The sequence below is a fragment of the Poecilia reticulata genome, chromosome 23, assembly GCF_904066995.2.
Source record: "Poecilia reticulata chromosome 23, P_reticulata-male-v2, whole genome shotgun sequence".
NCBI lineage: Eukaryota > Metazoa > Chordata > Actinopteri > Cyprinodontiformes > Poeciliidae > Poecilia > Poecilia reticulata.
This window is the reverse complement of record NC_088852.1, coordinates 6,127,978-6,155,600: the sequence shown is the minus strand read 5'-3', so window position 1 is coordinate 6,155,600 and position 27,623 is coordinate 6,127,978. Positions and strand designations below refer to the sequence as shown.

At 36.5% G+C, this 27,623-nt stretch overlaps 4 protein-coding genes across 12 annotated transcripts in view; 2 read left to right on the top strand and 2 right to left on the bottom strand.

The window, feature by feature from the left end:
* Positions 1-4,089: 4,089 nt before the first annotated feature.
* LOC103459165 (uncharacterized) lies at positions 4,090-5,914 on the bottom strand. The gene has a single exon (XM_008400496.3). The coding sequence runs from the start codon at positions 5,849-5,851 to the stop codon at positions 5,201-5,203; it is 651 nt and encodes a 216-aa protein (XP_008398718.1). The 5' UTR covers positions 5,852-5,914; the 3' UTR covers positions 4,090-5,200.
* A 15-nt stretch (positions 5,915-5,929) lies between these two features.
* Positions 5,930-27,468, top strand: ada2b (adenosine deaminase 2b). Of its 5 annotated transcripts, none has more exons than XM_008400500.3 (10): positions 5,930-6,021; positions 20,137-20,524; positions 22,122-22,341; positions 23,059-23,269; positions 23,354-23,481; positions 24,724-24,814; positions 24,895-25,003; positions 25,843-26,000; positions 26,084-26,286; positions 27,268-27,468. In XM_008400500.3, exons 2-10 carry the CDS (start codon positions 20,224-20,226, stop codon positions 27,353-27,355), a joined length of 1,509 nt encoding a protein of 502 aa, XP_008398722.1. In that variant the 5' UTR covers positions 5,930-6,021; positions 20,137-20,223; the 3' UTR covers positions 27,356-27,468. The 5 variants fall into 5 exon arrangements, with proteins under 5 accessions (XP_008398722.1, XP_008398721.1, XP_008398720.1 ...); XM_008400499.2 differs by lacking the exon at positions 5,930-6,021 and adding an exon at positions 6,193-6,272; XM_008400498.2 differs by lacking the exon at positions 5,930-6,021 and adding an exon at positions 18,772-18,918.
* atp6v1e1b (ATPase H+ transporting V1 subunit E1b) lies at positions 11,776-18,722 on the top strand. Its single transcript, XM_008400497.2, has 10 exons — positions 11,776-11,899; positions 12,024-12,085; positions 13,670-13,735; positions 14,861-14,970; positions 15,192-15,258; positions 15,345-15,434; positions 16,559-16,627; positions 17,020-17,114; positions 17,192-17,279; positions 18,029-18,722. Exons 2-10 carry the CDS (start codon positions 12,053-12,055, stop codon positions 18,089-18,091), a joined length of 681 nt encoding a protein of 226 aa, XP_008398719.1. The 5' UTR covers positions 11,776-11,899; positions 12,024-12,052; the 3' UTR covers positions 18,092-18,722.
* The window catches only part of LOC103459171 (putative polypeptide N-acetylgalactosaminyltransferase 8), a 45,765-nt gene continuing 44,515 nt past the window's right edge, over positions 26,374-27,623 (bottom strand). For all 5 annotated transcript variants that reach the window (XM_081603745.1, XM_081603747.1, XM_081603746.1 and 2 more), the window contains one exon: positions 26,374-27,611. In XM_081603745.1, coding sequence (XP_081459871.1) covers positions 27,447-27,611 — 165 coding nt within the window. In that variant the 3' untranslated portion in view covers positions 26,374-27,446. The remainder of the gene's footprint in view (positions 27,612-27,623) is intronic.

Below are 27,623 nucleotides of genomic sequence, written 5' to 3'. Positions count from 1 at the left end.
TGCTTTGTGGCACAAAGCTGCTTCAAAGCGCATATATCCTTTGAAGCAGGATGTATGTGCTTAGTTTTCCCAATAACTATAAATATTTGCCAGCGGTTAATTACAATAAAATTACAGAAATAAAGTTATGATATCAAAGTTGTAGTATAATGAGAATAAATTCATATTACGAGTCTTAAGTCGTAACATGAGAATAAAGTCAGATTTCAAGAATAAATTTATAATATTGCACCAATGAAGTCATTATGGTTTCATAGTATGCTATTATAATGAAATCATAATATTTTGTTGATATTATAAAATATTTATGTACATAATATAAAGTATAAAATATCTTATTTTATAATATTGAATAATACCATCATATAAAATCATAATACTATGACATTATTCTCAAAATATATTTTTTACTTAGCATGGTCCTAATACTTCATTGTAATCGTAAGATTAACATACAGTTTAATTAAAAAAAACTAGAATAGCAAGCAGCTAGTAAAGGGCTAAATCCCCTTATGCCCACCACTAATGACACACCATGTCACATTTAATATTCAAATGGTGTAAAAAGAGTCTGATGAAATTAGGTTAAATAAGAGCAGGGACAATCCCATCTGCTATTTGCCACAGCTCATTAAAAACTTATAGAAGGAGGTGCTTTTACGAGTATTAATCAACAGACCATGAATCTGACCTTCATGGAAGAGTTGAAATACAGTCACACATTTAGTGGTTTGTCCCAGTAAGGACCACAACAAACACATGACAGTAGATGCTCTGATCAGATGAGATAAAAAAGAATGTAGATGTAAATTTTGTCCTTTATGCAAAGAGTGAAACGTGGTGGTGGCAGCAGCATCATGCTGAGGTGATGAGTTTTCTTTAGGAACAAAGAAGCTAATCAGAGGTCAAATGAAGAAAATCTGTCAGAAAGTTGCAGTGGAGTGATTCGTATCACAACATATTCATGTGTTAGAACGGCCTAGTCAAAGCCCATACCCAAAAAGACTTTACTTGCTTTCCACTATAAAAATATCTACTAGTTTATGTTGATGGAGCATACGAAATCCCCTAAATAAGAAGGTGACCTGGTCAGAACACCCTCGTCATGGTGGTGGCAGCATCATGCTGTGGTCATGCTTTTCTTTATCAGTGATTGATCGACCTACTATTCTATTACATTTTATGACCAGAGATTATTCAGTAACTTCTGTAAAATAGTTTTAATCAAGTGGTAAATAACGCTTAACTATATAGAAATATAATTAGCTTTTTCCGTTTACCTTTAAAAAGCCACATGTACTGAAAGCACATTTTTGTCCTGTTTTAGTGGAACATCGGTTTGGCATAAACCATTTTCAAAGAGGACTATCATGTTTGTGTTTGATCTGCAGCTGTATCTCCGAACAAAGAGGCACTTCCCTTCCCCTTCTCATTTCAATAACTGCGTGCATGTTGGCTGCAGTGTGGGTGCGGCGGGCAAACCGCAGCACAGTCAGCCCTATTGTTCTTCTTTATTTACTGGCACTCGATGAAAATCAAGAAGTGTCAAAGCCATTCGTGTGTAATCAGTCTAGTAGGCTGAAAGCTGGTGTAACCGCAGAGTCGTAATCATTATCTAGGAGATCAGCGTGTCCTGGATGAGCACACCAGAGAACAACTGATAACCAAGTTGCTCCGGTGTGTGTTTATGTTTTTTTTGTACACTATTGTTTATAGTTGAAGTGCAGAGTGCAGAAAGTATCAGCAGTTTGACACCGTTTCTTGTCTTTTTTTTCTAATGTTCATTTGAATTGCATGTATTTAACATTTAACGTCGGCAGTGGCATTTATATTTTTTAATAATTGGTTTTAATCCCCATCTTCTAGTACAAGAATCCTTAATCTTCACAGGTTTTCTATTATGTGGACATTCTTGAAATTTAGCACAAAACTGAAGGGCAAAAAGACGATTTTTTTTGCATAGCCACATCGCCGCTGTGGAACAAATCCGTTATCAAAATGAAACCTGGAGATGTTGGTATTATTAATTCAGTGCAGCTCCACACAGCAAAGTGAAAAATAAAACGCAGAAAAACCGTTGAAGAACAACTCAAAACCACTCTTATTCTTTTTTTCGCATTCTCTGCGTAACCCACTCTAAATACACACCCGTTGCCATAGCAACTGACTGACGGCAGCTCCACTGGTCTATCAGGATTCAACATAAAAAACGACATGCCTTTTTTTAAATTTTTAACTGCACACAAAATTCTGCAGCGCATCTACATATTACGATTGTCAAAGTCAAGCTAGCATAGCTGACCTACTTCCCTCTCCCTCGCTATTTGTTTTTATTTAAAAACTGACCTTGTTATCTAGTTGTCGTAATGCTAAGAAAGCTCTACATCCCCTTCTCTGTTATATATCACATGCATTGAAGATTTAGTGCGTTATGTTGACAACTTGATGGCTAAAACCAACTGCTAGCCATCGTCTGTGAGCAGCTTTTTTCATTTCTTCCATTTTTTTGTTTTTCATCAAACTTGGATGTTTCAATTCATCAAACATTTTTTAGTTTCAAGCAAAAAATAAACAGATGAACTACAAGATGCTGTTTTCACATTATAATTTATGCTATTAAGGGAAACCATTTACCCAAATCAATCTGGCCCCATTTAAATAAAAAGTAATGTCACTCTAAAACTAGTATTTTTACTTCACTCTGAAGAAATTTAGTTCTCTTCTTTTGCAAGTTTTTGTTAACGTTGCCACATTGGAGAGTTTGTTCAAACTCACACACCAGCATCTTTACTGAATTTAAGTCCAGACTTTGACTAGACAAGCCCATCACTTTTACAAACTGGCTGAAGAGAGAAGTGGAGAAATGGAGGGCAGAAGATAATGTTTCAGGTCTTAAAACATACCTAGGATAGAAAAATAATATCTGAAAGTGACGTTATTTAGTAGAAATCAGATCCAGCACGTGGTGTACCACACAAGCACTTTTCAAACACTAATAAATAATCTGAAAGTCCAGCTGCTCTTTTATTGTATTCTCCATTTGTGTCATTATTCTAACCTGTTTCCCCAAAAGTTAAGAATGATAAACAGTCGTGTCTTTAAGAAATAAGAAAACCACAAAGAGCAGCAGCTAAAATTTTATTTTATGTCCATTTGTATTAGCTTAGGTATTTTTCACAGAGTGAACTAAGAAAAACAATGTAGTGTTTATGATCAAAGTACCTGAAGATGTAATTTAACATTGGCTGAGAAAAGGAAGTAGATATTAAGAGACTGATCCAACAAAAATCATTCCTTAAAACAGATTTAAAGTACTGCACACACCGTTTCATAGTATTAAGTGTTTTGGACAGAATATGGGTGAAAACGAAGAAAAACAGACATTCAAACTACATGAACTATAAAGAAATAATAGCATCTCCTAGTTGTTCCGGGTTTTCTAGTAAATTAGCATAATTGTGTTTGTTTTGCATAAAAAAAAAATCAAAATGTTCTCTCTTAGTTTGTGTCTAATCTGTGCATGTCCTCAACACTTAAATCGAGTGTTTTAAATTTCCTGCTCTGACACCAGGAGCTTCACACACATTTGGTTATCTGTTCCAGTGGTTTCCTGCCTGAGGATTTGGATAACGGTTGTTCACTGAACCAACACACAAAGCTGCAATAAAACTCTAAACTGGGATTTTACCGCTTATGGTGCCTCATCTGTGCTGAATTCACATGGTGCAGACGACAGGATTTAAACATCTCTGCTAATTAAATGTTTATATGTCTATTGCTTTTTGCTATAATTAAAATATTTGTATTCATTTTTAACATTTTCATAGAAATGCATCCACGCCCCATAAACTTTTGCACGTCCTTAAACTTTGGGGATTTTATTACCTAATCCTGCTTTAAACAACTTTCTCTCTGATGTCTCTGCTGTGTTCCTGGTTGTTCTCTAAATATGATAAATTCATTCAGAGATTAAATGACACAAGTGGACTCTGTTTACTAGCGAGGGGATTTCCTTTAAAAGTCGGTTGCAGTGGCTTTTATTTAGGAAAATCAAGTAGAAAAAGAAGATTGTTAAAAAAAATCACAGGACGCTTTTTCTGATTTTTAATAGTATAAAATGTTACCAGTGTGGTCTGCTTTGTTGTTGCACGTTGTATTATTATCCCAGTAAAGCACAAAGCAGAATGTAAAAATGTTTTAATGGGTATGATAATTTTGAATGCTTTGTAAACCCAAGAGATTTACATGTTATAACATTAAACACATGCTACACATTCAGCTGTAATCAGATCCAAAAGGGAATACATTCACGAACTCCAGATCAGTGGTATCAAACTCATTTTGATTTTGTTCCTTATAAAAATCATGAACATGCTTAAAAGGCCAGTTGTGCCAGAATGGTTTGATAAAAACCATTAACAATGTCAATAAACAGCTGTCTCTGCATTTAAATTAAATCAAATTGAGCATCTTTTCACATCGATTAGTCCCTCCAGGATTTCACAATTGTTTTTCTGGGTTTTTTGCAATCAAAATGATAGATTATATGATATTTCCTTGCAATATTTGTGGTTATGTATGACAAATGTGACTTTTAATTACTCGCCAAATCAATCATGGACTGTAACTTGAGTTCAAGTAAGGTCAAGGCATCAGTGGAGTAAAAGTACGAAACACTGCCCCCTGAAGGTGGGAGTTGGCATCCCTTAAACCCAAAATTTTGACCCATTTTCTGCAAAACAATTTGCAATAAATTCAAAATTAGACATTAGCAGGGATTTCTGTTATTTTGCGTAAATTTCCACAGTTCTTCTTGAAAAACTAGGGGGACAGATTGATGTAACTTGATGGCGCATAAAAAGCCGGATTTGGCTCCGGAGTTTGACACAGAAACAGAAAAAAACATGAACACACGTTGCAAGATGTATGACATTTAGAGAAATGTGCTGGTTGTCTTCATTTTTATCTATATGCTGCTCTCTGGTGCTGATAGATGCTTTTCCAAACATGATCAACCTGATTTCAGTTTCCTTTGTCAGTTTTCTTCATAGATTAAACAGAAAAAAGGCTTCTGTGAGCCGAGGTAGTGTTACATTCTTCTACAAAATCTAATTTAACTGCAGAATTCAGAAAGGAAATGGGAATAATTCAGCAGGAATACATCTGAGAACTGAAAAGACACAAGTCAAAATGCGTTTTTCTACTTTTTGCAGTAGACTACAGCTCCATAAGCCACCACTCCTACGATGGCCACTAGCGCAGCGCCTCCAAACAGAAGCTCGGAGGAGCTCAGAGATTTGGTCTTATGTGCAGCGGCTGCTTTAACTGAATGTTCTCCATCATCCTGAAGGGGAATCTGTGAGAATTTAGCTTCTGGACTTTCTTCTGTTTGAAGCTCTGGAGCCTTCGGCGACAGGATGGACGGAGGGTGGAGGCCCAGCGTGGAATAGTGCTCCTCCACTTCGGAGGCTGTGGTTGAAGGGACTGGTGTGGTCGTCGTGGAGGGGGGATCCAGTTTGAGAATGGGCAGCAGAGGCAGCGCCATCGGGGGAACAACGTGCCTGAACTCTTCATGAGGCTCCTCCGCAGACACCAGCAGCTCTTTCGCCTCTGGAGCTTGGAGGTCCGGCTCCGCCAGCTCCCTCTCCACACTGAGCAAGCTCAGAACGCTTGCCTGCAGCTCCTCGTCCTCGTCCCTCCATCTCCTCCCCTCGGTCTCCTCCAGCATCTCCGCCTCCTCCCGCTCCAGGTGCACCATGTCGGAGTTGGAGGAGTGATTCTCGTCTCCGGCTAAAACGGGCCCGTCGTTGCTGTCGAGGCTCTTGGTGTCCTCAGGGTCCATGTCACCCATCGTGGACCAGGACTCTGCTAGCAGACTCTCGCTGTGCCAGGGTCCAGAGGTCTCTGCCTGGGTCAAAAGCAGAGAGGCCGGACTGCCGCCTCCATCCCCCCTGCTGGGCTCGACTGGGACCTTTTCCTCCAGAATGAAGGCTGGTTGCTGCAAACAAGCACAGATCAGAGGTGAGACGATTACTTTAAAAAGCATTCAAACTGGGGACGGAAACAATTAATCCACTTAATTGTCAATTAATGGTTTATTGGGTTAAAGTTAGATCTAGTCGATAAACTAATGACGTCCTTTAGACTTTTTTAGTGTTGTAGTTTGGCCGCCGTCCAGCAGAGGGCGCCACTGGTCATCCCTAGCAATTGATTCAAAATTAAATATGGCGGCCAAACCAAAACAGAAGAGATCAACGGTCCTAACTGGTGTGGTATGTAAAATGCACTTTATGCAGTTTTGTTTAGCAAGAGAAACACTCGACAAACTCCTTAAGTTGTTTTTAAAATATAAATACTCGACAATCTCCTTAATTGATCATATTAACAACGCTCATTCAGAAACTGCATCACGTAGCTGCGTCAACTTCTCATTCAAAAATTACTCACGTGCTGCGAAGGCGAGGAAAATATTCGGAATATTATCTGGAATATAAGCAAGAAAAATTGTAACACGATGGTAAATTAAAAAAAAACATGCCAATAAGCTAGGTTTATTTTGAAGACTTGTGAGTTGAACTTTTTTGAGCACGTTTTAATGTTCATTAAAGAATAACCAGAGACGGTATTTATATAAACGTCTATTTTTTATATTTCATAAATTCGTCCAACATATTATGAAAAACGTAGCTCTTTGTTATTTAAATACATACAAGAGAACATTTATGTTTTAAGAAAATGGCTTCTTATCAGTTAATTGTTAGTTGATTGATAAAACCAGTCAACTTTAGATTAACTAATTAATCAGTAACTTGCATCCCTAATTCAAATCCGATTAAACTTGGTTCAGATCCAAGCATTTTCTTGTGTTAGAATGGCCTAGTCCAAGGGTCTGCAACCTTTACAACCAAAAGACTCTTCGAGCCACAAATGCCACATGCCTTTTAGACAAAAAACAGCCTATAATATTAGATAAATATATTTTGTAAAAAAAAAAAAAATGTAGTGTTATTTTTGAGGAACCATCATTTTACTTCTATTTTTAGGATTTAAAATAAAGATAAACGTATAATGTTGCAAAAAGAGCATGGATTATTTTTTTTTCTGTTGGATGGAAAATGATGTAAGAAAATAAAAAAAATCACAGATTCCAACCTTATGACAAGAAAATAGATCTTAAGGCACAATGGATCTTTTAGTGTTATTCTTTGTGGAAGTTAAACACAAGTACTACATAAAAGAACTAAAAATGCATTTATTATTATATCTGTATATAATTTTTAACCAAACTTATTAAGAGCCATTAAAGTCCAAAGAGATATTTGTTGCTCTGGAGCTGCATGTTGCAGACCTATGGCCTATTCAAAGTAGAGACCTGGACCTAAATGAGAATCTGTCACAATGCTTTAAAAATGATACTTCCAGTACAGCTGCACTTTTGCTTGTGCAAAAGTGATAAATACCCATCACGCACAGCACAGATTTCAGATTTTCAGAAACCTTCTTCCCAGTTACTTTTCAGTTGTTTTTTTGCCATAAAGTGAAGTTTGTGGTTGTAATGTGACAAAGCGTGAATATTCTTTTATAAGCAAAGTTATCCAGTTTTTCCAGACAAAGTTAATCACATGCGATTGTTGTCTGCGTTCTCGTTGACATCAGCCTTTGGAAAAAATTGCTCGCTTGCTCCTCTGTGTTGCTATCTTTAGCCTTGCATATCTTACTATGTTTAGGTGCCGTATACATGTCTGTCTGTCAATCAGAAATGGAAGTGCTGCAGCTTGGAAAATGGTGATATAACGCCAACACAACAGATTTAAAGTACTGACTTAGCTTTCACATGTAGTCTGAAAACGTAGCTTTTTATTCGTGGGTATAAAATCAAACATGTCATCTTCATGAATTCTTCTGAGACGTTCCTTTAGGTCGCACGTTGACCTTCTTGTGTCACAACTTTGATTACCGTAACTCGTCCCCTTCATGCCAATCCCAGAATAGATATTTGTAACGCTCTCTGGTCACTCTATAATATTGTATCGTATTCACTGCTAATCTTCAGAGCCCTGTCTGGTTTTAAGTTCACTTTTCTAAAACATCACATTGAATTAAACTTAAGTGGCATATAACCCCAGACAGACTAAATAAAACTGATATTTAGTTCAGTTGAATCTGAATTGAATTCAGGTGCCGTATACATTGATTCAGTTCATATTGACCTGAATCAATATGATTCAGTTCAAACTTCATCCTAAGTTCAAATAAATTCAGTTCAAGCTGAATTGATTTCAATGAAAACAAATCAATTTAGTTCAGTTTAAACTTATATTGAACTGAGTTGAATTGAATTTTAGTTGAAGATAATTGAGTTGAACTCAGGCACATTTAATTAAGCTTCAGTTTTATTTAGCTACAATAGGATTCAGTCCAACTCGATCCATATTGAGCTAAAAGAAATTAAGTCAAACTGCAGTTTGACTGCATTTGAACTGAACTGTTCAGTAAGTTAAAAACGTAATTTAGTTCGACTCCATTTGCTTGAACAGACATTTATTTGAAATAAATGAATTTAATCAAATGTATGTAGAATTAAAGTAAAATTGGTTGAAACTGAATTGAGTACAAGTAACATTCAAGGTTAAATAAAAGATGATGAATTACAGCTGAATTCAGTTGAAATAAAGTTTGAACTGAATGGGATCTGAAAGTTTTTGAATATATAAATCTGTTGTCTCGATTTTTTTTCTTATCTTTTTTTATTAACTCAAAATTCACGTGTTTGAAATAATCAGAATTTTAATTAAGTATCTGTTTTAATTCAGTTTGACGTTTTAATGCACTATATTTATGCAAACGGGCTAAAATGAAGTAAATCAAATTTACATGAGCTAATCAGAACTGAATTAAACTGAACTAAACTTAATTGAATGGACTTCAGACAACAATTAGGTTAAAATATTTATGATTCTTGTAAAAAATTTTACATTTGTTTGCCAAGTTACCCATTTCTACAAAAAAGTTTGGTGCTAAAATATTTTATTTTTACTTTCAAAGCTGGTCTGTTTTTCACCTTGTGTATTTGTATAAAAATGTGAAATAAATACTGACTGACATACTGAGTTCATACTGAAATAACCTCTAACATGCTGATATGTACCCTAAATTTCCATAAAGTGTACAAAATTTAAAATATATAAAAATCCTCTGTACTAATCTTCCAATATTTCATTGTCTAAATTTGTTCATATTCATTTTAATATGTAGCAGTGATGTTGCCTTGTTGCTCTTTCTAAACAACAACAATATGATTTAAAGTCTCAAATTTAAAATTATGAAGGTTTTTGAAGTAAATGTGTCCAAAAGGAATAGTTTTTGCTGCCATTTCTTTAAGCACAAGCAATATTTCACTCTTATCGTCTCAAAGGGAAAAACTATTTTCTGTCCTCCAACAGCGTTTTATTATTTTTATTAAGCTTTCTGAGCCTTTAATAGATTAATTAGTGAGACCTTGAAGATCAAAGAGCATATGTGTTTTATTTAATTCAGGAAAGTCTATTGTACCTTTACTTGTAATTATGACTTTTAAGCGGGAAATTTAACTGTAAGGGTTTGTAGTCCTGCAGGTCTGTGCAGACTGTAGCAGCAACTGGCCTGATCTAAACAGTAAAGTTAGCCAGAAAACAAACCTCGTCCACGTCTACCAGCTCAGAAACGGACCTTTATTTACTGTCCCACATGGGAATGTGGTTTCCAACTGGTCCTTTACATCAACAGCAGATTACGAGGGGTTAAATAATGAGATTTAGGCCGAGCTTTCCATGCTAACATGCAGCCAACACAGGTTGGAGAAGGTCAGCTTTCAATGTCAAGAGAAAAGAATTCCCTTTTTGCTTCACGTTTTTGTTGAACCGCGGCTGCAAACATGATAATCCTCCTAAACAAACGTCAGTTTAACTCTGGACAGAATAAGTCATCAATACTTAATGCAACCCAAAAAGGATTTATAAGAAAAGCAGGAGTACCTCTGTCCTCTGTGGAAGAGTTGCTAGATGAGGAGTAGGTCAGATTGTGACGTGCATTCAGAGACAAAGCCACAGGTCAGCAGATCGGCAGAAATGCATTCTGGTGCTGGGAAGGGAATAACAAGGTGGACAAGCTGTCCACAAGTGTCTCTCCCTCTCTCTCACCCACCCACCTCACAAATCCATGACATAACAGTTGGCAGCAGAGGAGTCAATCGTGACTTTGCTGATCATCCCAACTGAGAAAGTTTGGACAGTAATCAGTGAAAATGTAGTATAAAAAAAAGACTAAATGTTTAATCAAAGTTTAACCTTTGTGTTTGTGGCCTGTAAAGAGGTCAGCGGATCTCTGTGCTTCACTCAGGTAAACAGTCTCTGGAGTTTTACGCTTTCTGTCCAAACAGATTAGAGAGCACAGCAGGTGCTGGTGACACTGTGACATGAGCGGAAAATGCATGTCAGACACAGGGAAGAGCTATTTCTAAAGCTAAAGTTTCCAGCTTCTAGCTCCCCCTGCTGGCAGCACGGGGAAAAAACATAAGCTCAGGAGCGCCACGATGATTTTGTCTTGCAGATTTTTAGTTTTATCGTTTTCTAAGACAACCTTCTCAATTTCTCTTCTTCTGTAAAGCAAGCCGTCTTCGGACAGATTCACCACTTTTAATCATGTCTTTATATCCTAAGTTTATATCCGTCCTTTGTTTTATAACCCTTTGCTGTGAACTTCCTCTTTGTTTGCAACTTCCTCTGTTTACACTCAATGAAGTAACTGTGCACTAAATAATACAAAGCCTGGGAATGTGTAGGTGAAATAATTACTGCAATTTAATTTTAATATTTTCCAAATATCAAGCAAGTACAAATAAAACAAATGAAATAAAACTTTAATCTTGAATGACTTGGAGATAAATTCAATAAATTCATTGAGTTCAGCTTCTCACAACTGTATCTATGGTCACCTCCCTGTTGAAAATTAAACAATTATTTTGTTTATTGCATCTTAATCAATTTAAAACTGATTAATTATGCAGTAAAGATTGTGGTTATCTACAATATCATGTGTAAACGTTTGCTTAATAACACACTCTTATAATACTGCTGTTACTCAGGTATTAAAATGCTAAGTAAATAAGCTTTTATGAATAGTAAAATTATGGCTTTAATTTGTTTAAAGTTTTTTTTTTGTTTGTTTGTTTTTTACAGAAAATTTATAAATCTATAGGTTTTAACCCACAAATAATTGTTACATGCAAGATAAAATTACATGAATTTTTATAATGGCAAAATAGGAGTGATTGGAAGCTACAAACATAAGATGTGAAACCCTGTAATTATTTATTTACATGGAGCACATTCATAGAATAATGGCATTAAATCGTTTTAAATGGTTTGTTCAAAATTCTTGAAAGATCTTTTTTTATTCAAATGGTCTTTATGCTGCATCCTTTCAGTCATATTTTGAACTTTCAAAATCCCTATTATGAGACCAATATTTATGTCATTGTCATCTATAAATCTCACTCATTAAGATCACTTTAAAAGTGAAAATATTTTTTCTTTCATATGTATTACTTTTGTACTTAATTATTAGTACTTTGACAATTATTTTTATTTTATTTTATTTTATTTTATTTTATTTTATTTTATTTTATTTTATTTTATTTTATTTTATTTTATTTTATTTTATTTTATTTTATTTTATGTCCGCCTGTTCGTTCCTCTCCGGTCCGGCAGGGGGCGGTAATGCGCCTCTGAGCCAGTTGCTCTCTCTGGTGAATCAGAACCAACCGTCAGGTGATTCCTGCTAGTCAGCTGATCTGCTGTGGACATCTTTGCGAGTCACGACTGCGGCGATTAATTCAAACCGTCTCTTCTGTCATTCTCGGGTATATTTACACATTTTAAAACCCTCTTCTTTTAATTAAAATATTGTTATTGTTAGTAGCAGCTGCGTGCCGTCGTTTGTGTCGTTTTAAAACCGTGTTTGTGTTTGTTTTTCCCCTCCTGAAGGCCTCGGTGTACCTTAAACAGCGGTGACCATGGCGCTCAGCGATGCCGACGTTCAGAAGCAGGTAACAAAGTGTTCAAACACGCAGCTTTACTCCATAAAGCATTATATTGTAGGATTATCTTTTATGCTGCTAATTTAAAAGCTACACTAGGTAAAAACGTATTTTTATGATCTAATCCGTCTGGAAGAAGGATGACATTGGCAGGTTAAACCTTCTGGGCTGCGTTTTTGGGGGCTCTAATAGGGCTGCTACTGGTAAGAAAACCAGTTTATGTTTGCTGTGATTTAAAGCTGAGGTCGTGCAGAAGTTATTGCGGTCATATTTCCAAACGATCACATGATGAACAACACGCCAAGGCCTGATGAGGAACTTGGAGTGACTGAGGTGGAAAATAATATGAAGCAGCTCCAATAATTAGCAACAGAAGAAATCTGAGCATTAAACATGGCTTCAATATCCCTCCATCTCCCTCTGTAAATCATTCATCTGCTCAAAAGAAACCACATTTTATAGTGAAATGTTCTTGAACACTAGTACTTGAAACTTTCTGAATGTCTGTCGGGGTTTTTCACTGGACTTAAAATTCGTTTTTATTCGTTTTTATCCAATTCTTTACCATGATAGTCTGTTATTCAGATTCAGTCAGTTTTATTCATATCAGGGGTAAATTTTAGTGCATAAATTTACCTCTTAAACCAACTGTTAAGAATAAAAAGACACTTTATAATAAAACCAAGACGGTGTTTGCAAAATTATTTAACATGTTAATTACTAAAATTAGTAAGTAAATTCCAGTATTAACTCTTTAAGCCAACATGCAAACATTTTTAGTGTTGCAGCAGTAGCCCAAACTACAATGGAAATGATTAAATCCAAACATTTCATTGTGTTAGAATGGCTCAGTCAAAGTACAGACCAAAATTCAAATGACATTCTGTGGCAAGACTTCCACCCAATCAGAGCTTAAGCTATTTTTCAAAGAATGGTCAAGAATGAAAGACTTTACATTTGCAAAGCTGGTGGAGAGACATGGAGGTGTAACTTCTGCTAAACAGGTTTTGCAGACGATAACCACGGGTTCTGGAGTTGCAGTTCTTTGAATACTCGACAAAGCTCAAATTATTTCAGAGGATTATACATCCTCAGAAAGTTTGCTGTAGCTGAGTTGTATTTGAAAGTAATAGTAACTAAAAGAAAAGGTCTTAGAAAATAGACTTAAACAGACTTCTCTGCTTTGACCTGCAACCAAGTGATCTAAAACATTTCTCAATGATGTGGCAAATACCATCAGAGATCTTACTTTGCAAATAAAAGGAGAAATAATGTGGAAGGTTATAGAGAATATATCTACCAACAGAACTGATGCATGTCGTTTTGTTTTATTTCAGTTATCCACATTACACATTAGTTACACATTAAAAATTAAGGGAAAAAATCTGTTCTGCACAAAATTATGGATTTGTTCAAAGAGCCTTGCATTTGGAAATTATTACAAATATCTTGTAAATATGCTTCAGATTAACAGGAATGTTTTTGTAAAAAAATTATGTTGAGACAAATTTTTTGGCTAAATAAATGGTAATATATATCCTGTTGTGGAAAGTGAATTTTTTTTCACCTCCTTGTGTTTTTTCCCCCCCACAGATTAAACATATGATGGCCTTCATAGAGCAGGAGGCCAATGAGAAGGCAGAAGAAATTGATGCAAAGGTATAAACACAGTCATTATCACACACTGATCATTTCATTAATATTATTGTTGCTTCAAATAAATATTTCTCATTCTGTGCTCTGATAATATTCTGAATCAGAGTTTTTAGGTCTGAGATGTCACATGGTGCCTTCAGGGTATTTTTTATTATTGTGAAATCAGGAAACCGTCTGCTTTGTTTCTGTTGGTCTGTAATTCAGACAGGAAATGATTGAAAACACATCTGCTGTTTGATTAAGGCTTTTTTTTCATGAGCTTTACTTTCAGTAAATAATTTGTTAAACTAATGTCTGTTAAGTAAATCTGGTTATTTACCAAAGCTACTAGTAATAGTATAAAAATAGCTGGAACCCAGAGAGAGAAAATATGAGCATTGACACATTTCAATCCATTTTGTCCTTCAATGGGTGAAACTCGCCACTAGGACCACTAGGTGGTGCTAAAAGCTGCAAATCAGAGCATCAGAGACGCCATAATTTTTGACTTAAATGATTATTTGAATATAAGTAACCTAAATAGCTGTGAGGTGAAGTGGATCCAGACAATAATTTTAAGTGTAGTGTATATATTTGTGAGTTCTTTTATCTTTCTCACAAAATAATATGCCATTTTTATTCATCATTATTGTTTTTATTATAACTACTGATAGTGTAGTAATAAAATATTTTTCACAAAAAATATTCTGTATTTTAACTTATTTAAAAATTTCCTCATAGCAACCTTTAAGTTGTTGATAGAGCTAAGACTGGCTTATAGTTATTATTCACCAAATATTAAAAATGAAAAACAAGTTTACAAAATTAAACCCAAATGAATCATTTCTATTTCCTGTGTCGTCTGGAAATGTTTCATCCAGGTCTGAATAAGCACGTAAAAAGAGAATAGAAAAATGTTTTTATTTTCAGAATTTGTTAGGTATGCACTTTAATTAAATATTTCCATTGTATTCATGTATTCATGAATTAATACACACGATAAATTCAGGTTTGTCTTTAATATTTGGACTGAAAAAAGGAAAGGAAAGGATCTCTACACCACAAACTGATCTCTTAATAAATAAACCTTTCAATACGTGAGCTGAAGTGTTTTAAATCCAGCCAGAATAACCCAATGTGTCCCTGCAGGCAGAGGAAGAGTTCAACATTGAGAAGGGCCGTCTGGTCCAAACCCAGCGGCTGAAGATCATGGAGTACTACGAGAAGAAAGAGAAGCAGATTGAGCAGCAGAAGAAGATGTAAGTGATGGCGGGACATCACAGGACACATCAAATCTTTTTATTTCTCACTTCAGGAACAAAGGAGCAGCTGTGTGCGCAGCAGTGTTCCTATAATTGTGTCTCAGCTCTTCACCCTGCGGTTCCCTCTAACCAGCCCGCCTCCTTTCCGTCTGCATGGATAAATATAGATCCATTTAGCAATCTAAGCAGCTCCAATGTGTCTGTTATTTGTCCAACAGTCAAATGTCAAACCTGATGAACCAGGCTCGACTGAAGGTGCTGAAGGCCCGCGATGATATGATCTCAGTAAGCCTTGTTGTCACACACACAGCAGTGAGATACGCAGGTTGAGTGGAAATGACAACAAATCTGATCCATGTTTGTCCTGTCAGGATATGCTGAACGAAGCTCGCCAGCGGCTTGCTAACATCGCTAAAGATCCAGCTAGGTACCCAGCTCTGTTGGACGGTTTGATCCTGCAGGTTTGTTCACGTTTTATACCTGATCTTTAATATTTACGATAGGAAATACATCACATTTAATCCAATAAATTAAAGTAATCCAATAGATTCTATTGGTTTCATAAAGAAGACACAGTGATCTGCTGGGTATTAGCCTATGTATTAGATTAACTGGGAACTTCCTTGAAATTGCCAACAAACAACTTAATTGTATTATTCTGTACAGTGATCATATGGTGCCTTATCTTTTGCTGTGTACAGTTTTTCTCAGATTGGCTCTGCAGTTATATGTGTTTAAAGTTTTCCCGTTTAGACCATGTGAGTCTAATTAGCCTGTGGTGTTCTAGGTTAGAAAAAATTAGCCGCAGCATCTCTTTCTAAAAAAAAACCCTTTTGTTTCAGTGAACAACCTGTAGGTTTCTCTATAGAAATCACTTCACTCAGCTAGATCAGTTTTAGATTGGCATGTTAGTGAGGCTCCTAACTGTTACATAAAACTTATTTAACTAAATTAAATTAGTCAGATTATAGAGTTCAGAGTAAGGTTGTGTGATATGGACGTAGAAATGTATCGCTGTACTTTGTGATAATGATAAAAAAAGATAAATAAAAGAAAATTAATACCAAAATTCTAATTTTTCATGTTTTTGTACTCCAACTGCTTCTAAAAACAGCCAAAGCACTTAAAAAAAAAACACCCAGCTGTTTTTTGGCAATAAATAATTTTTTTTTTGTGTGTCTGAAAAAGTGAGATGGTTCTAAAATCTCCAAAATGTAACTTCATAAATCAGCAGCCGCTGTCCCTCACCTAGCAACCTCAGCAGAGTTCCGCTCGTCACCTAGCAACCTAAGCTGAGTTTCAGCTCATTTATTAATGCACTCGTGGACAAAATGGTAAAAAGAAAATTTCCAATAACACTGTCAATTTTGATTTTTATTTAAGATCATTAACTGAAGTTTATGGGAAAACGATAAATCAAAATTCTTACCATGGTAAGAAACTTTTTGCGATAAATGATGAATTCCCACCACAAGTTCAGAGGATTTTAGACGTTCCTCTGACTTCAGTTCTAGACTTAAGCAAATCTGACCTAAACTATGAAGACATGAAAGCGTGCATTTCTTTTTATAATCTCTCATATCAGGGTTTCTATCAGCTGCTGGAGCCCAAGGTGACGATCCGCTGTCGTAAACAGGACATTCAGTCGGTACAGGTGAGAAAATGGTGTCAAGATCTTACGTTTACACTGTAAAAACAAAATCTTTCCAAGGATTTTTTTATTTTCTATTGCAAATATCTTGAAATAAGACAAAACTAACTTACAAGTAACTTTTCAGCAGGATACAAGAACTTCTTTTAAGTTCCACTGGCAGATTATTTCACTTATAACATGGTAAAAATGTCATTATATTCTAATGGAAGTAGCACTTTTTCATTAGTATTAATGAATTTACTCCTGTATTTTGCTGAAAAGTTGCCTTATTTTTTTGCCTAATTTCAAATGAGATATTTACAGTAGACACTATAAGGAAAAATACTTTACAAGATTTTATGTTTTTTCTAAAATATGTAAACCTCTAAATGAAGAACTTGTGTGTTTTTAAGACGTCCATCCAGAAGAACATCCCCATCTATAAAGCAGCTGTGAAGAACAACCTGGAGGTCCGGATTGACCAGGACAACTTCCTCTCTCCAGATGTGTAAGCTGAAACATGGATCAGATTATTCTCCTGCAGATTTTGTGTCTTTGGGTTTTAATCTGTCCTGCTTTCTGCAGCTCTGGAGGTATTGAGATCTATAACGGCGACGGGAAAATCAAAGTTTCCAACACCCTGGAGAGCAGACTGGACCTAATGGCTCAGCAGGTAAAAAATACGCACAACTCGTATGTTTACATCTGTTTTCCCCTCTAGATTTTTGTTGTTCTGTATATTTTTAGTTTCTATAAAGCCATTAGATACTTATGTTGTAAAATGTCTTCTTCTTGTGTGGTAGTGGAGTTTTTATTGCTTTGTTTTGATTGTGTGCCGACCAAATAATACCAATAATTTGCTTTGGCTTGACAACTTTTCATGCAGTTGTTGATTTTTGGTAGTAGAATTTAAGGAGATGAATCAAATGTTTGGTTTTTGAAGGTTTAATTTTTGAAAAATCTTGTTTTTGTTTCTTTATTTTTTTTTTCGCCAATGCTCTCCTTGGGTTTCCATAGGAAGCCGCCATCTTGTTTAAAGCCGCCATCTTGTTTTGACAGGGATGTTTTACAGCTTCTCATTTATTTGGCCTTTGAATTCCTTTGAACGTTTGTTCTCATTAAAACAATTATTTTCTCATCATTTTAAGACATTTTTTCTGATAAAATTGTCTCTTTACTAGAGTACAAGCACAATTTTACCAGAAGATATTTTGACTATATTCTCATCTCACACAAGGGATGATTGAGATAAAAGCCGCTTAAAAAATATTTTCAGTCATTTTGATCAATTTCTTTTAGAAAAAACTGATTAAAATTGTATCTGGTTTGAAGAAATGTGGACGCACAAGCAGCTCTAGTAGACTGATGATATTCAGTCGTCTTTGTTTTGCTGATGATTTTATAATGTCTAAAACTTTGCAGATGATGCCTGAGATCCGAGTGGCTCTCTTCGGCGCCAACCCGAACCGCAAGTTTTTGGACTGAGATCCTTCGTTGTGCTCGAGACAAAAAGCTCCTTTTTATTTTCTACATGTCATATGGGAGATATCATTCCTTTGTCTGTGAAACCAAATTGCTGATGCACAAAAGACGTGTTGTTGTTTGTGTGGTGTATTGCTGTTTATCTCCTGACGGGGGCGCTCTGCTAACTGCAGGGAGGGCTAGCTCTCGGTGGTCTGAGTTTACGGATTGAATGTTTAACAGGTTGTCCTCTAATTGGATCAGTCTTCATGACAAAAACAGCTTCTGTGTCGCAGCTTCTGCTCGTTTTCTAAACCTCTCCGCACATTATAAAGCTGCATGGGGCTTTGTGTGGCTAATGGGTGTCTGCTCCAACCAATCACAGACAAATAAATGGTATCCTAGGAACAAAAACACCATCCATGACCTTACTGAGTTAATTTATTGATGTTACACCAAGTGTACGTTGTTCTCTGTCTGAGAAGTGACCGATATCATTCCAGAAGCTACACTGTTTGTATATGAGGTTTCCAGATTAAATTATGTTTGTGTGCTCGTTTTTTTTTTTTTTTTTTTTTTTTTTTTGCTGTGATCGTGTCCAACTGAAAATGTTAAACTGAGTAAATGTAAAAACAACATAAAGATATCTAAATGATCGGCGCTTCCTGTGTGCTCCTCTTTTTGACTCATCCTGCCCATTCATGCCTCCTTCATTAGTTTATCACATGGTATTAGTCAGACAAAAATGCTCCAATTATCCGGCCGCTCCGAGGATTTCGCTGACATGCTCACCCGCTGCAGTTTGTCTCCGCGAAAACAAGCCGAGCGTTTTGGTCGGGCGGATCTGAGCTGTAAGTAGCTGCTTTTTTCCTTAAAGAGCTTTAAAATAAAATGACTGGAGATGTTTCTAATTTGCAATCTGAGATTTTAGACATGTTTTATTCTTGGTAAACTGTTAAATTTGTGTTTTCAGAACTTGATTTTATTAGGCGTTTTATGTGGTCTGCTTATTTTGCAGGATCCCCATTAGTTTCCACCAAATTGGTTACTAATCTTCCTGGGATCCAATCTGTGTTGTGTAACTAATTTTAAATGATCTTTTCTAGTTTTTTATCTATACGTGCCCAATCAAGTTTTTTAAAATGTATTTTTGAGATTTTTTTAAATTTTAAAATGAAAGATATTTTTAATTATTTGTAATTTTACGTTCTTGTTTGAGAGATTGTGAGTACTATGCTAAACTTAAGAATATTTTCCATTTAATATATTTCACCCATTGTTGAATTGTTTTTAAATCACACTATTTTTCAAATATTTTATCAATTTCTGAATAAAAAAAGAATAACATTCTTTTGCTCATGTTTTATTACATTTATCAGATTGTCTGTTCAAAGGCTGCTGCAAGGACTGAAGCAATTAATCGTGATTTATTGATTATTGAATTAAGCGTCAACTAGTTTAGTAATCAATCATAAATTGAAATATGCCGACACTAAAACATGTCATTTGCCAAAAAAAAGTAATTAAAACAAAATTGTGCAAAAAATATATACATTTTTCATCTTTGACACAAAACCTTCTTTCTTTGTAATTATGTTTTATCCAGAATCCCTCGTAGTTTTAACTTCACCTGGTTCAAATTCTATGAAAATAGAATTTTCACAGAATTTGAATTTGAATCTCCTATTAGGCACTTTTTGCTGGATTGGTTAATAATATAAAAAAGCAAATAAGTCCTGCAATGTACTGATGTTGGGTGAAGCAGCTTATTGAAGTATTTATTTAGCTGCAGATGCATCATCAGCAAATGTAAATTTTAGTATTTGGAAAAAAATATTGAATTGTATATTTACACTTTTTACATATTTTTAATATTGCATAAAACAAGCTTACGTGGTAAAATAAAAATGTACAGAATGTGATACTCAATCGTCAGAATAATCGATTAGCTGCAGGTCTCGGTCTATATTGTCTGAAAGGTCCTAATTTTTCCGCAGCACTGGCAGGTTGATTTGTTAAACTTGTTGCTGTTGCATATGTCACTGTGTGTTTTCTTTTTTTGCTTTCAGCACCAAAGCAGATAACTTGAGCTGACCTGAAGCAGCGGCAGCATGTCCCAGTAGGCCTCCCAGTGTTCCCAGTGGGGTAGGGAGGACATGGTGAACTCACTCTGCCTGGCTCTGCTCACCTGCGTTCCCCTGCTGTGGCTTGTGAGGGAATCTGCGGGGATGCCGGACCCCGCTCGCAGGGACCTGCTGATGCGTGAGGAGGCGTCCCGGCAGACGGGAGGCCTGCTGGCGCTCACGGCGGCCGAGCAGAAGCTGGACGCCAACCTGCATCGGTTTAAGGAGCAGGAGATGGCGGCCACGCTCTTCCTTCCTGCCTTGCACTTCTTCAAGGCGAAGCCGCTCATCGAGAAGAGCGCCATCTACAGGCTGCTGCAGAAGATGCCTAAAGGTACTTAACTTTGTGGATATATCAGTGAAATTACACAAATTCAATTTATTAGGAATATTATTCCAACTTGAACACGTTAGGATTGAGCTACGTGCGTTGCAAAACATGCTCACTACATTTGCACAGAATTGTTTTTAGATTATGAAATTTTAGTCTGGTCAATTCTGCCGATTTTGGCTACTGCTGGCCACGCCCCCATTAATTAAACTTTGAAACTCTCACCTGAAATTAGCTGCAAACAGATGTACAATTGTACATCTTTGAAAAGCAAAAGTAGAGCCTCCTGCACAATCAACAAGAATGCAGCAAATGCTTGCCTTTTCCAGCAGCCATTGTACGCGCATACAGCTGTATAACCAGAACACCAAACATGCTGGAGTTCTACTAGGGTTGCTGATTTACAGACACCAAAGGAAAAAAAATTTGCTTGGTGTTTTTTTTTTTTTTTTTTAAACGTTTGAGGCGTTTTCAGAAGCAGTGGAAACCCAAATAGAAATACAAAAACATAAACCCTTTAAGTCAGGTCAAGTATATTTGTATTACACATTTTGGCAACAAGACAGTTCAAAGTGTTTTAGACCAGAGAAACATCAGATAGTCATCAATTATGAAATATTATCAAGAAAATATGCAACTAATGTGTTGATAAATGTTCCAATTATTAGTTATCAAAGGCAACTCTAAACAGGTGGGAATTTAGTCCTGATTTGTTTGAATTTTAGCTTTTATCCTACCGAAGGACCCATTTTTAGTTTTTATTTAATGGTGGAAACTGGTCTTTTTTTTCTTTTTTTTTTTTAAATTTACAGTTTTTAATCTTTAGCACGATTTCTTGGGTCTTAGAAGGAGAAACAGGCCCACTCCATCATAGAGCCACCGCTATGCTTAAAAGTGAGCATGAGATTCTTCTCCACATATTTATTATTTTACACTAAACCCATCACACGTGTGAGTTGTTTTTCTTGATTCTTTCTTAAAATCACAGCAAAAGGATGGAAGACAACTACAAATAAGATGTATAAATGTATGAATTTACCACATTTTCTATGCTAGCAAATAAAGTTTCTGTAATACCTTCACAAAGTGAATATAAACAAAGATAAACCCAAGATTTAAAAAAAAAAAAATACAAATGAGATTCAAGCTACAGCTCAGGTTGTTCTTGAATAGGACACGGACCCAAACGTCACGCAGACAAAGTGTGGTGCATCCTGGACATCAACGGCAGCAAACATCTTTGTGTACACAGGCTGTTTGCAGATGCCGGGTTGTTCCTCTTTAGCGATGACGGCCTAAATGCTCTTTCTATGAGGCAGATTATCCTCATCATGTTGGCACCGTTCCTCGGTGTGTGCAGAACTTCCTCTCTGGATAATTAATTTATCTTTGCCTCTGTGGATGAGGTGGCAGTTCCTGAACCCGTGTGATCATGGAGGTAGAACGGTTCTGCCCAGGCCTGTCACAAAAACTAATTTTACTCTGTGATAAATTACTCCAGGAGATATTGCGATCAACAATAATATTGTTTTTGAAACCATTTTCAACTAATTTGCTGATGCATGTCCTTGTTGGTTGCTGCTGTATGTTCTGCCCACAGGCGCCGCTCTCCACATCCACAGTTCATCGCTGGTCAGCGCCGAATGGCTGGTGAAGAACGTCACCTACAGACCTCACTGCTACATCTGCTTCACGTGGGACAACTCTGTCCGCTTCCTGTTCTCCACTCTGCAGCCCTTCCCTCGGTGGGACTGCTTCTACTGGCAGCTGCTGGAGTCGCTCAGAGCCAGGATAGAGGACAATGCAGGATTTGACAGCAGGTTAGCAGAGATTAAGGATGTTTTCACTCCTGATGCATTTGTTACGTTTTCAGCTGGTGCGGTTTGCTTTCACGCTGCACTGTCAGTCCAAGCCTGTTCCCCTCCTCACCTGTGGTGGCGCTGCACCAAGAACCTCTGAAGAAAAGACAGCGCACAACGTCCTCCTTCACAAAATTTTACTGATTGTAGGATTTCTCTTTTGTCATTTGTAAAAGACCATGAGCCATTTCTACCGCTAGATTCTCACGTTGGTCTTGGTTGTATTTACCCAGAATGCTGTGCACTGGGTAAATGCACCCAGTGCATAACAGAAACATAAAGCAGGAAGTGGACTAACGTGCAGGGCATTCTGGGAAAATACAACCAAAACAAACTTGCAGGTAGAAATGCATCAGAAAAGACAAAAGCGAAATCCTACAACTGCTAAAATCTGATGCCAATCCGTCTGTTTACAGTTTGTGAAGAAGGAAGTGGCGCTCAGTCTTTTCCTCAGAGGTTTTTGGTGCAGCGCCACCACAGACGAGGAGGGGAACAGGCTTTTTAATTGGTTTAGTTTGACACAGTTCAGTGTAAAACGAACCGCAGCAGCTGAAAACGTAACTAATGTTGCAGTTTTTGTCCCCAATCAAACCAAATCTACTGGACTACGAGGTCTCACTGTTATCCTGCTTAATGGTGGAAAATGATCTGAAATGTTCCCCTCTGGGTGTTTTCCAGTTTAATCCAGCACCTCACACTGTTTACTGAGAATCCAGATGGTGAATATCCCAACCAGGATGTTGTGTGGGAGAAGTTTGAGAAGGCCTTCATCGCCGCTGCGGGGTTGATCACCCACGCTCCCGTTCTGAGGGATTACATCTACCAGGGATTAGAGGAGCTTCACAGGGACAACGTCATGTACCTGGAGCTGAGGAGCGGTCTGTCCAGGGTTCGTTTTCTGCCCACACGATCAGTTTGAGCTCCTGATAAAACACCAGTTCCAGCAGACACATTTTTCTTCTCTCCGTTTCAGACGTATGAACTTGATGGAACGATTCACGACAAGATCTGGACTCTGAAGATGTTCCAGGAAGTGACATCAAAGTTCAAACGAAATTATCCAGAGTTTTTTGGAGCCAGGATCATAATTTCAGTCCACAGGTATAAAATGACTAGATCGAATAGATTTACGGATAAAGCAAAAGAAATTCGTGCCGGTTCAATAAAGTGGGAACCATGTGTCTCAATTTCCACACATAAGAATTTATTTTATGGAACTAAAATTTCATTTATTTATCTCATGATTGAAGCAGAAATAGCAGCAAAGAGAAAGATGTCAGTGTCTGGCTGTTGGAGACGACGTGGCCTCAGCAGCACTCAGACTTTTAATGAGATGCTATAAAGACACATTTTACACAAATATGAAGCATATGGACTTAATTTTCTCCTTTTTAACAAAATCAACTCTTTTCTCTAGTTTTCTTTTATTATTTATTTGAAGTTAAAAGTTAGCCAATTTACTGCTAAAAGGCACGACTGATTTTAAGTTTAAAGTTATAATTCCCTATAATGAGCTTTTTTCTGCATGACTTGTGTTCTTGCCATTTAAATATTTCTGTATAAGTTTTGTAAGGTTAAAAATGAAAAATATTTAAATCGGGTGTAGAATATAAGCCTGCATTTAAACTATGGTTAAAATAAGTTAAATAAAAATAAGAATTAGAGGCAAATTGACAACATAATATCCTGCACAGAAAAAGTACAAGAAATAAATTTTAAAAAAAGCAGCTGCAATAAAATGGGAGTAAGTTTTGTTTTTAATGTAAAAACCGAATTTGAAGAAATATTTTATCATTAATATAAAGTGTGCTGTTCTCCAAATGCTAAAAATTAATTGTTTGCTCCATAATAAATTAATATTTGTTTGAATAATTTTTTTTACATAATTGATGAGACTTGACTCTAAAAAATAAAAAATAGGACCATTTTAGAGCTTCATGGCTCTGGGACATTTTTCCATTAAACTATAAGATATATTGGTGTTTTCTATTTAATCTTTTAAACATTTTACTTGATTGATTCTGTCTAATGATTTTAAAAAAATTATGCCAGACTTTGTCTTGAAAGATGCTCAATAGACACATTTTAGAGACTTTCAATAAACAAAGAAGGAAATTGATCACATTGTAAAGATGTTCAGATTTATATAATAGGTGTACGTTTAAAACATAAATCTTAAATTCAACGTTATTATATGATTTGACTCGTACCAGTTGACCAAATTAAGCAGAAACTGTTGGCAAATCCTTATAACAAAGTGTTTTTCTGTTGAATATTGTTGTAAATTCACATGTTGACATTTTGTTGTAGTTTGTGACTCGGTTCTACGGTTGCTTCCTTCAGGGCTCTGGGCATATCAGAGGTCAGGGCTGCCGTCACAGAGGCCATCCAGCTGAAGAAAGACTTCCCAGACGTTGTTGCAGGATTTGACATGGCAAGACTTTCTCTAGTTGTAAATTCAAGTGGCATCAGTGAGCCACTTCCTGTCATAATGTGATATGTTTTGGTTTGTAGGTCGGCAGGGAGAACAGTGGGCGGACGCTTTGGTACTTCAGAGAAGCTCTTTCGCTGCCAGCTGAGCTGGGAGCATCGCTGCCGTACTTCTTCCATGCAGGAGAGACGGGTCAGTGGATCTTAACTTTGTGTACGCGAATCCGTAAGTCTTACATGGAGGCACCTAAAATTAAAGCCTTAAAACATCTTAGATTATTACACATCATTTTCAATGCCATATAGTATGTGTCATTTTTGACATGATACTGTTGAAAACATGTCATTTTTGGCATATTGTACAGTATGTCAGAGTATATATGTCATTTTTAACTAATTTTTGACGTCATAGTACTATTTCATTTTTTGGACATTTTTGACATCCTAGCATGTTATGTGTCATTTGGCCTCATTTTGGATGTCTAAAACAGTTTTTTGGACAGTTTTTTAAATGTCCACAAAAAAACTTTTTTGGGACATTTTTGACATCGTAATATGGTATGTGTCATTTTGCCTTATTTTCTACATATGTCATTTTTTGAACATTTTCAAGGTCATAGTGAAGTACATCATATTTAGGACATTTTACATAATTTGGGACATTTTTGACAGTCGAAAATGTCGACTTGTCACTTTTTGTATATTTTTGACATCATAGCATATAGTATGACATTTTCGACATCATAGTACAGTATGTCATTTTTGGCCATACTATACCTTAATGTCGAAAATGTCCAAAAAAATGACATACTATACTAAATGACAAACATGACATAACAGAGGATTTTGATCCTCCTGCTGAAAACTCACCTGTAAGTTAGTTTTGTCCTTTTCAAAGTTCACAAGAAGACTTGCTCCAGATACTGGACCTAAAATTTTGTTTTTGAAGTTACTGTTGGAGTGACTGAGTCGGCTTATATACAACCAGTTCACCACGTCTAATATATGTAAAAATTCTTTCCACTTCTGCAGACGATGAAGGCACAGACGTAGATCAGAACATTCTAGATGCTCTTCTCTTCAATACCTCTCGTATCGGGCACGGCTATGCTCTGGCACACCATCCTCTCGCCAAAGAGCTTTCCAGGAAGAGGAAGGTAGCTGTGGAGCTTTGCCCAATCTCTAACCAGGTATCCTGTCAGAGCTGCTGGATGAGAAGGACAACATGTTTGTTTTAATGGTGAAAGCATCTGGGTTTGTGACTCCTGTGCAGGTGCTGAAGCTGGTGTCGGATCTGAGGAACCACCCTGCAGCCGTTCTGATGTCCGAAGGTCACCCTCTGGTGATCAGCTCAGACGATCCCGCTCTCTTCGGCTCAACTGGACTCTCCTACGACTTTTACGAAGCTTTTGTAGGAATCGGAGGTCTGAAGGCTAATCTGGGCACGCTGAAAGAGCTGGCTGCCAACTCCATCAGGTCAGTTCATGACGCTCATCATGGAACTAAAGGGATTTATTTATTTTTTTTTACTGTTCATATTTTGAATGATGAACATTTAACACGTTTTTCTTTCACTTTTTATTTGTACAATTTGAAGATAAATTTACAGAGATTGCACATTAATGAATGCAAATACATATTTGGGTTCATAGAGAAGAACACAGATAATGGATTTAGAAAAACAAACATTTCTGTTACGTTCAGCTCAATGTTTGAATTGCTGCAGAGTTTTTGCTAGAAAGATGAAGTCATCTGCTTTGTTCTTTCAGTCGTCTTTCGTCATTCATGTGAAGGAACAGAGGATTTTCTGTTTACGTAGCTGCTGGGACCATCAAACACAAAATCATCTATTCCTTCACATCGGTGACAAGAGACGACTGAAGGAAAAGGATTAGGGCCACTGGGGAAAAAAACAAAACAGTTCTGACTTTAATCTCAGAATTCTAAGATTAAAGTGGCTAATGAGATATCTCGAGATGAGACATAATTTCGACGTCATAGTACATAGTAGATAAGAATCTCAGTTTTCTAGATTTTCCTAGGGGGGAAAAAAAATCTAGAAAATCCTGAGTTGTTTAATCTAGATTTAATCTAGATTTTTCTAGATAGAATCCAGATTTTTAGTTTTGGGAAATCTAGAAAAACTCAAGCTATCTAGATCTTATCTAGAAAAACCAGGGAAAAAAAAAGATTGTGTGCATAACAGCAATCCTTGTTTTTCTAGACAAAATCTAGAAAAATCTAGTTTCTAGATTTATCTAGATTTTTTTTTTTTTTTTTTAAAGAGAAATCTCATCTTGAGATAAAAATCTAGATTTTTATCTAGAAAAAAAAAATCTCAAGATATTCTCATTTAATCTCAGTGGCCCTAATTCTCTTCCGTAGATTCTAGATACACAGAAGCTTAAGATGATGATTTTTACAGCTGTCCTGAGTTTTGGTCATCTCTGTTTGCAGGTACAGCTCCCTACCAGATCAACTTAAAGACAGAGCTTTCACCCTGTGGCAAAACAAATGGGACGCCTTCATCTCTGATAATTCATGACCGTCTAATCATAACTGATCCTGTTTGACTTGAACTATAATAAAAAAATGCCAGGATGTTGCCTCTTCTAATGGAGCACTGGCCTTGCAGGTCACAGTACCTGTTTCTCTGAATTGATGTGCCGTTTCTGTGCCGTAATCACATGTTGTATCGTCCATCTCTGACCGCTGCACTGCTGGAGAACCAGTCTGATGTCCATGTCTCCCATCACTACTTCCAGACATCTCTTAGTGTCTCTGTTCTGGATCTGTCCTCCCTGTGAATAAAA

Bases quoted from the DNA above. Each gene is read 5' to 3' on its own strand.
- atp6v1e1b (XM_008400497.2), top strand. From the start codon at position 12,053: ATGGCGCTCAGCGATGCCGACGTTCAGAAGCAG. The intron at 15,259-15,344 runs GTAAGCCTTGTT...TTGTCCTGTCAG, and splicing joins CCCGCGATGATATGATCTCA to GATATGCTGAACGAAGCTCG. The intron at 17,280-18,028 runs GTAAAAAATACG...AAAACTTTGCAG, and splicing joins TGGACCTAATGGCTCAGCAG to ATGATGCCTGAGATCCGAGT.
- ada2b (XM_008400500.3), top strand. From the start codon at position 20,224: ATGGTGAACTCACTCTGCCTGGCTCTGCTCACCTGCGTTCCCCTGCTG. The intron at 25,004-25,842 runs GTCAGTGGATCT...CCACTTCTGCAG, and splicing joins CTTCCATGCAGGAGAGACGG to ACGATGAAGGCACAGACGTA. The intron at 26,001-26,083 runs GTATCCTGTCAG...ACTCCTGTGCAG, and splicing joins TTTGCCCAATCTCTAACCAG to GTGCTGAAGCTGGTGTCGGA.
- LOC103459165 (XM_008400496.3), bottom strand. From the start codon at position 5,851: ATGGGTGACATGGACCCTGAGGACACCAAGAGCCTCGACAGCAACGAC.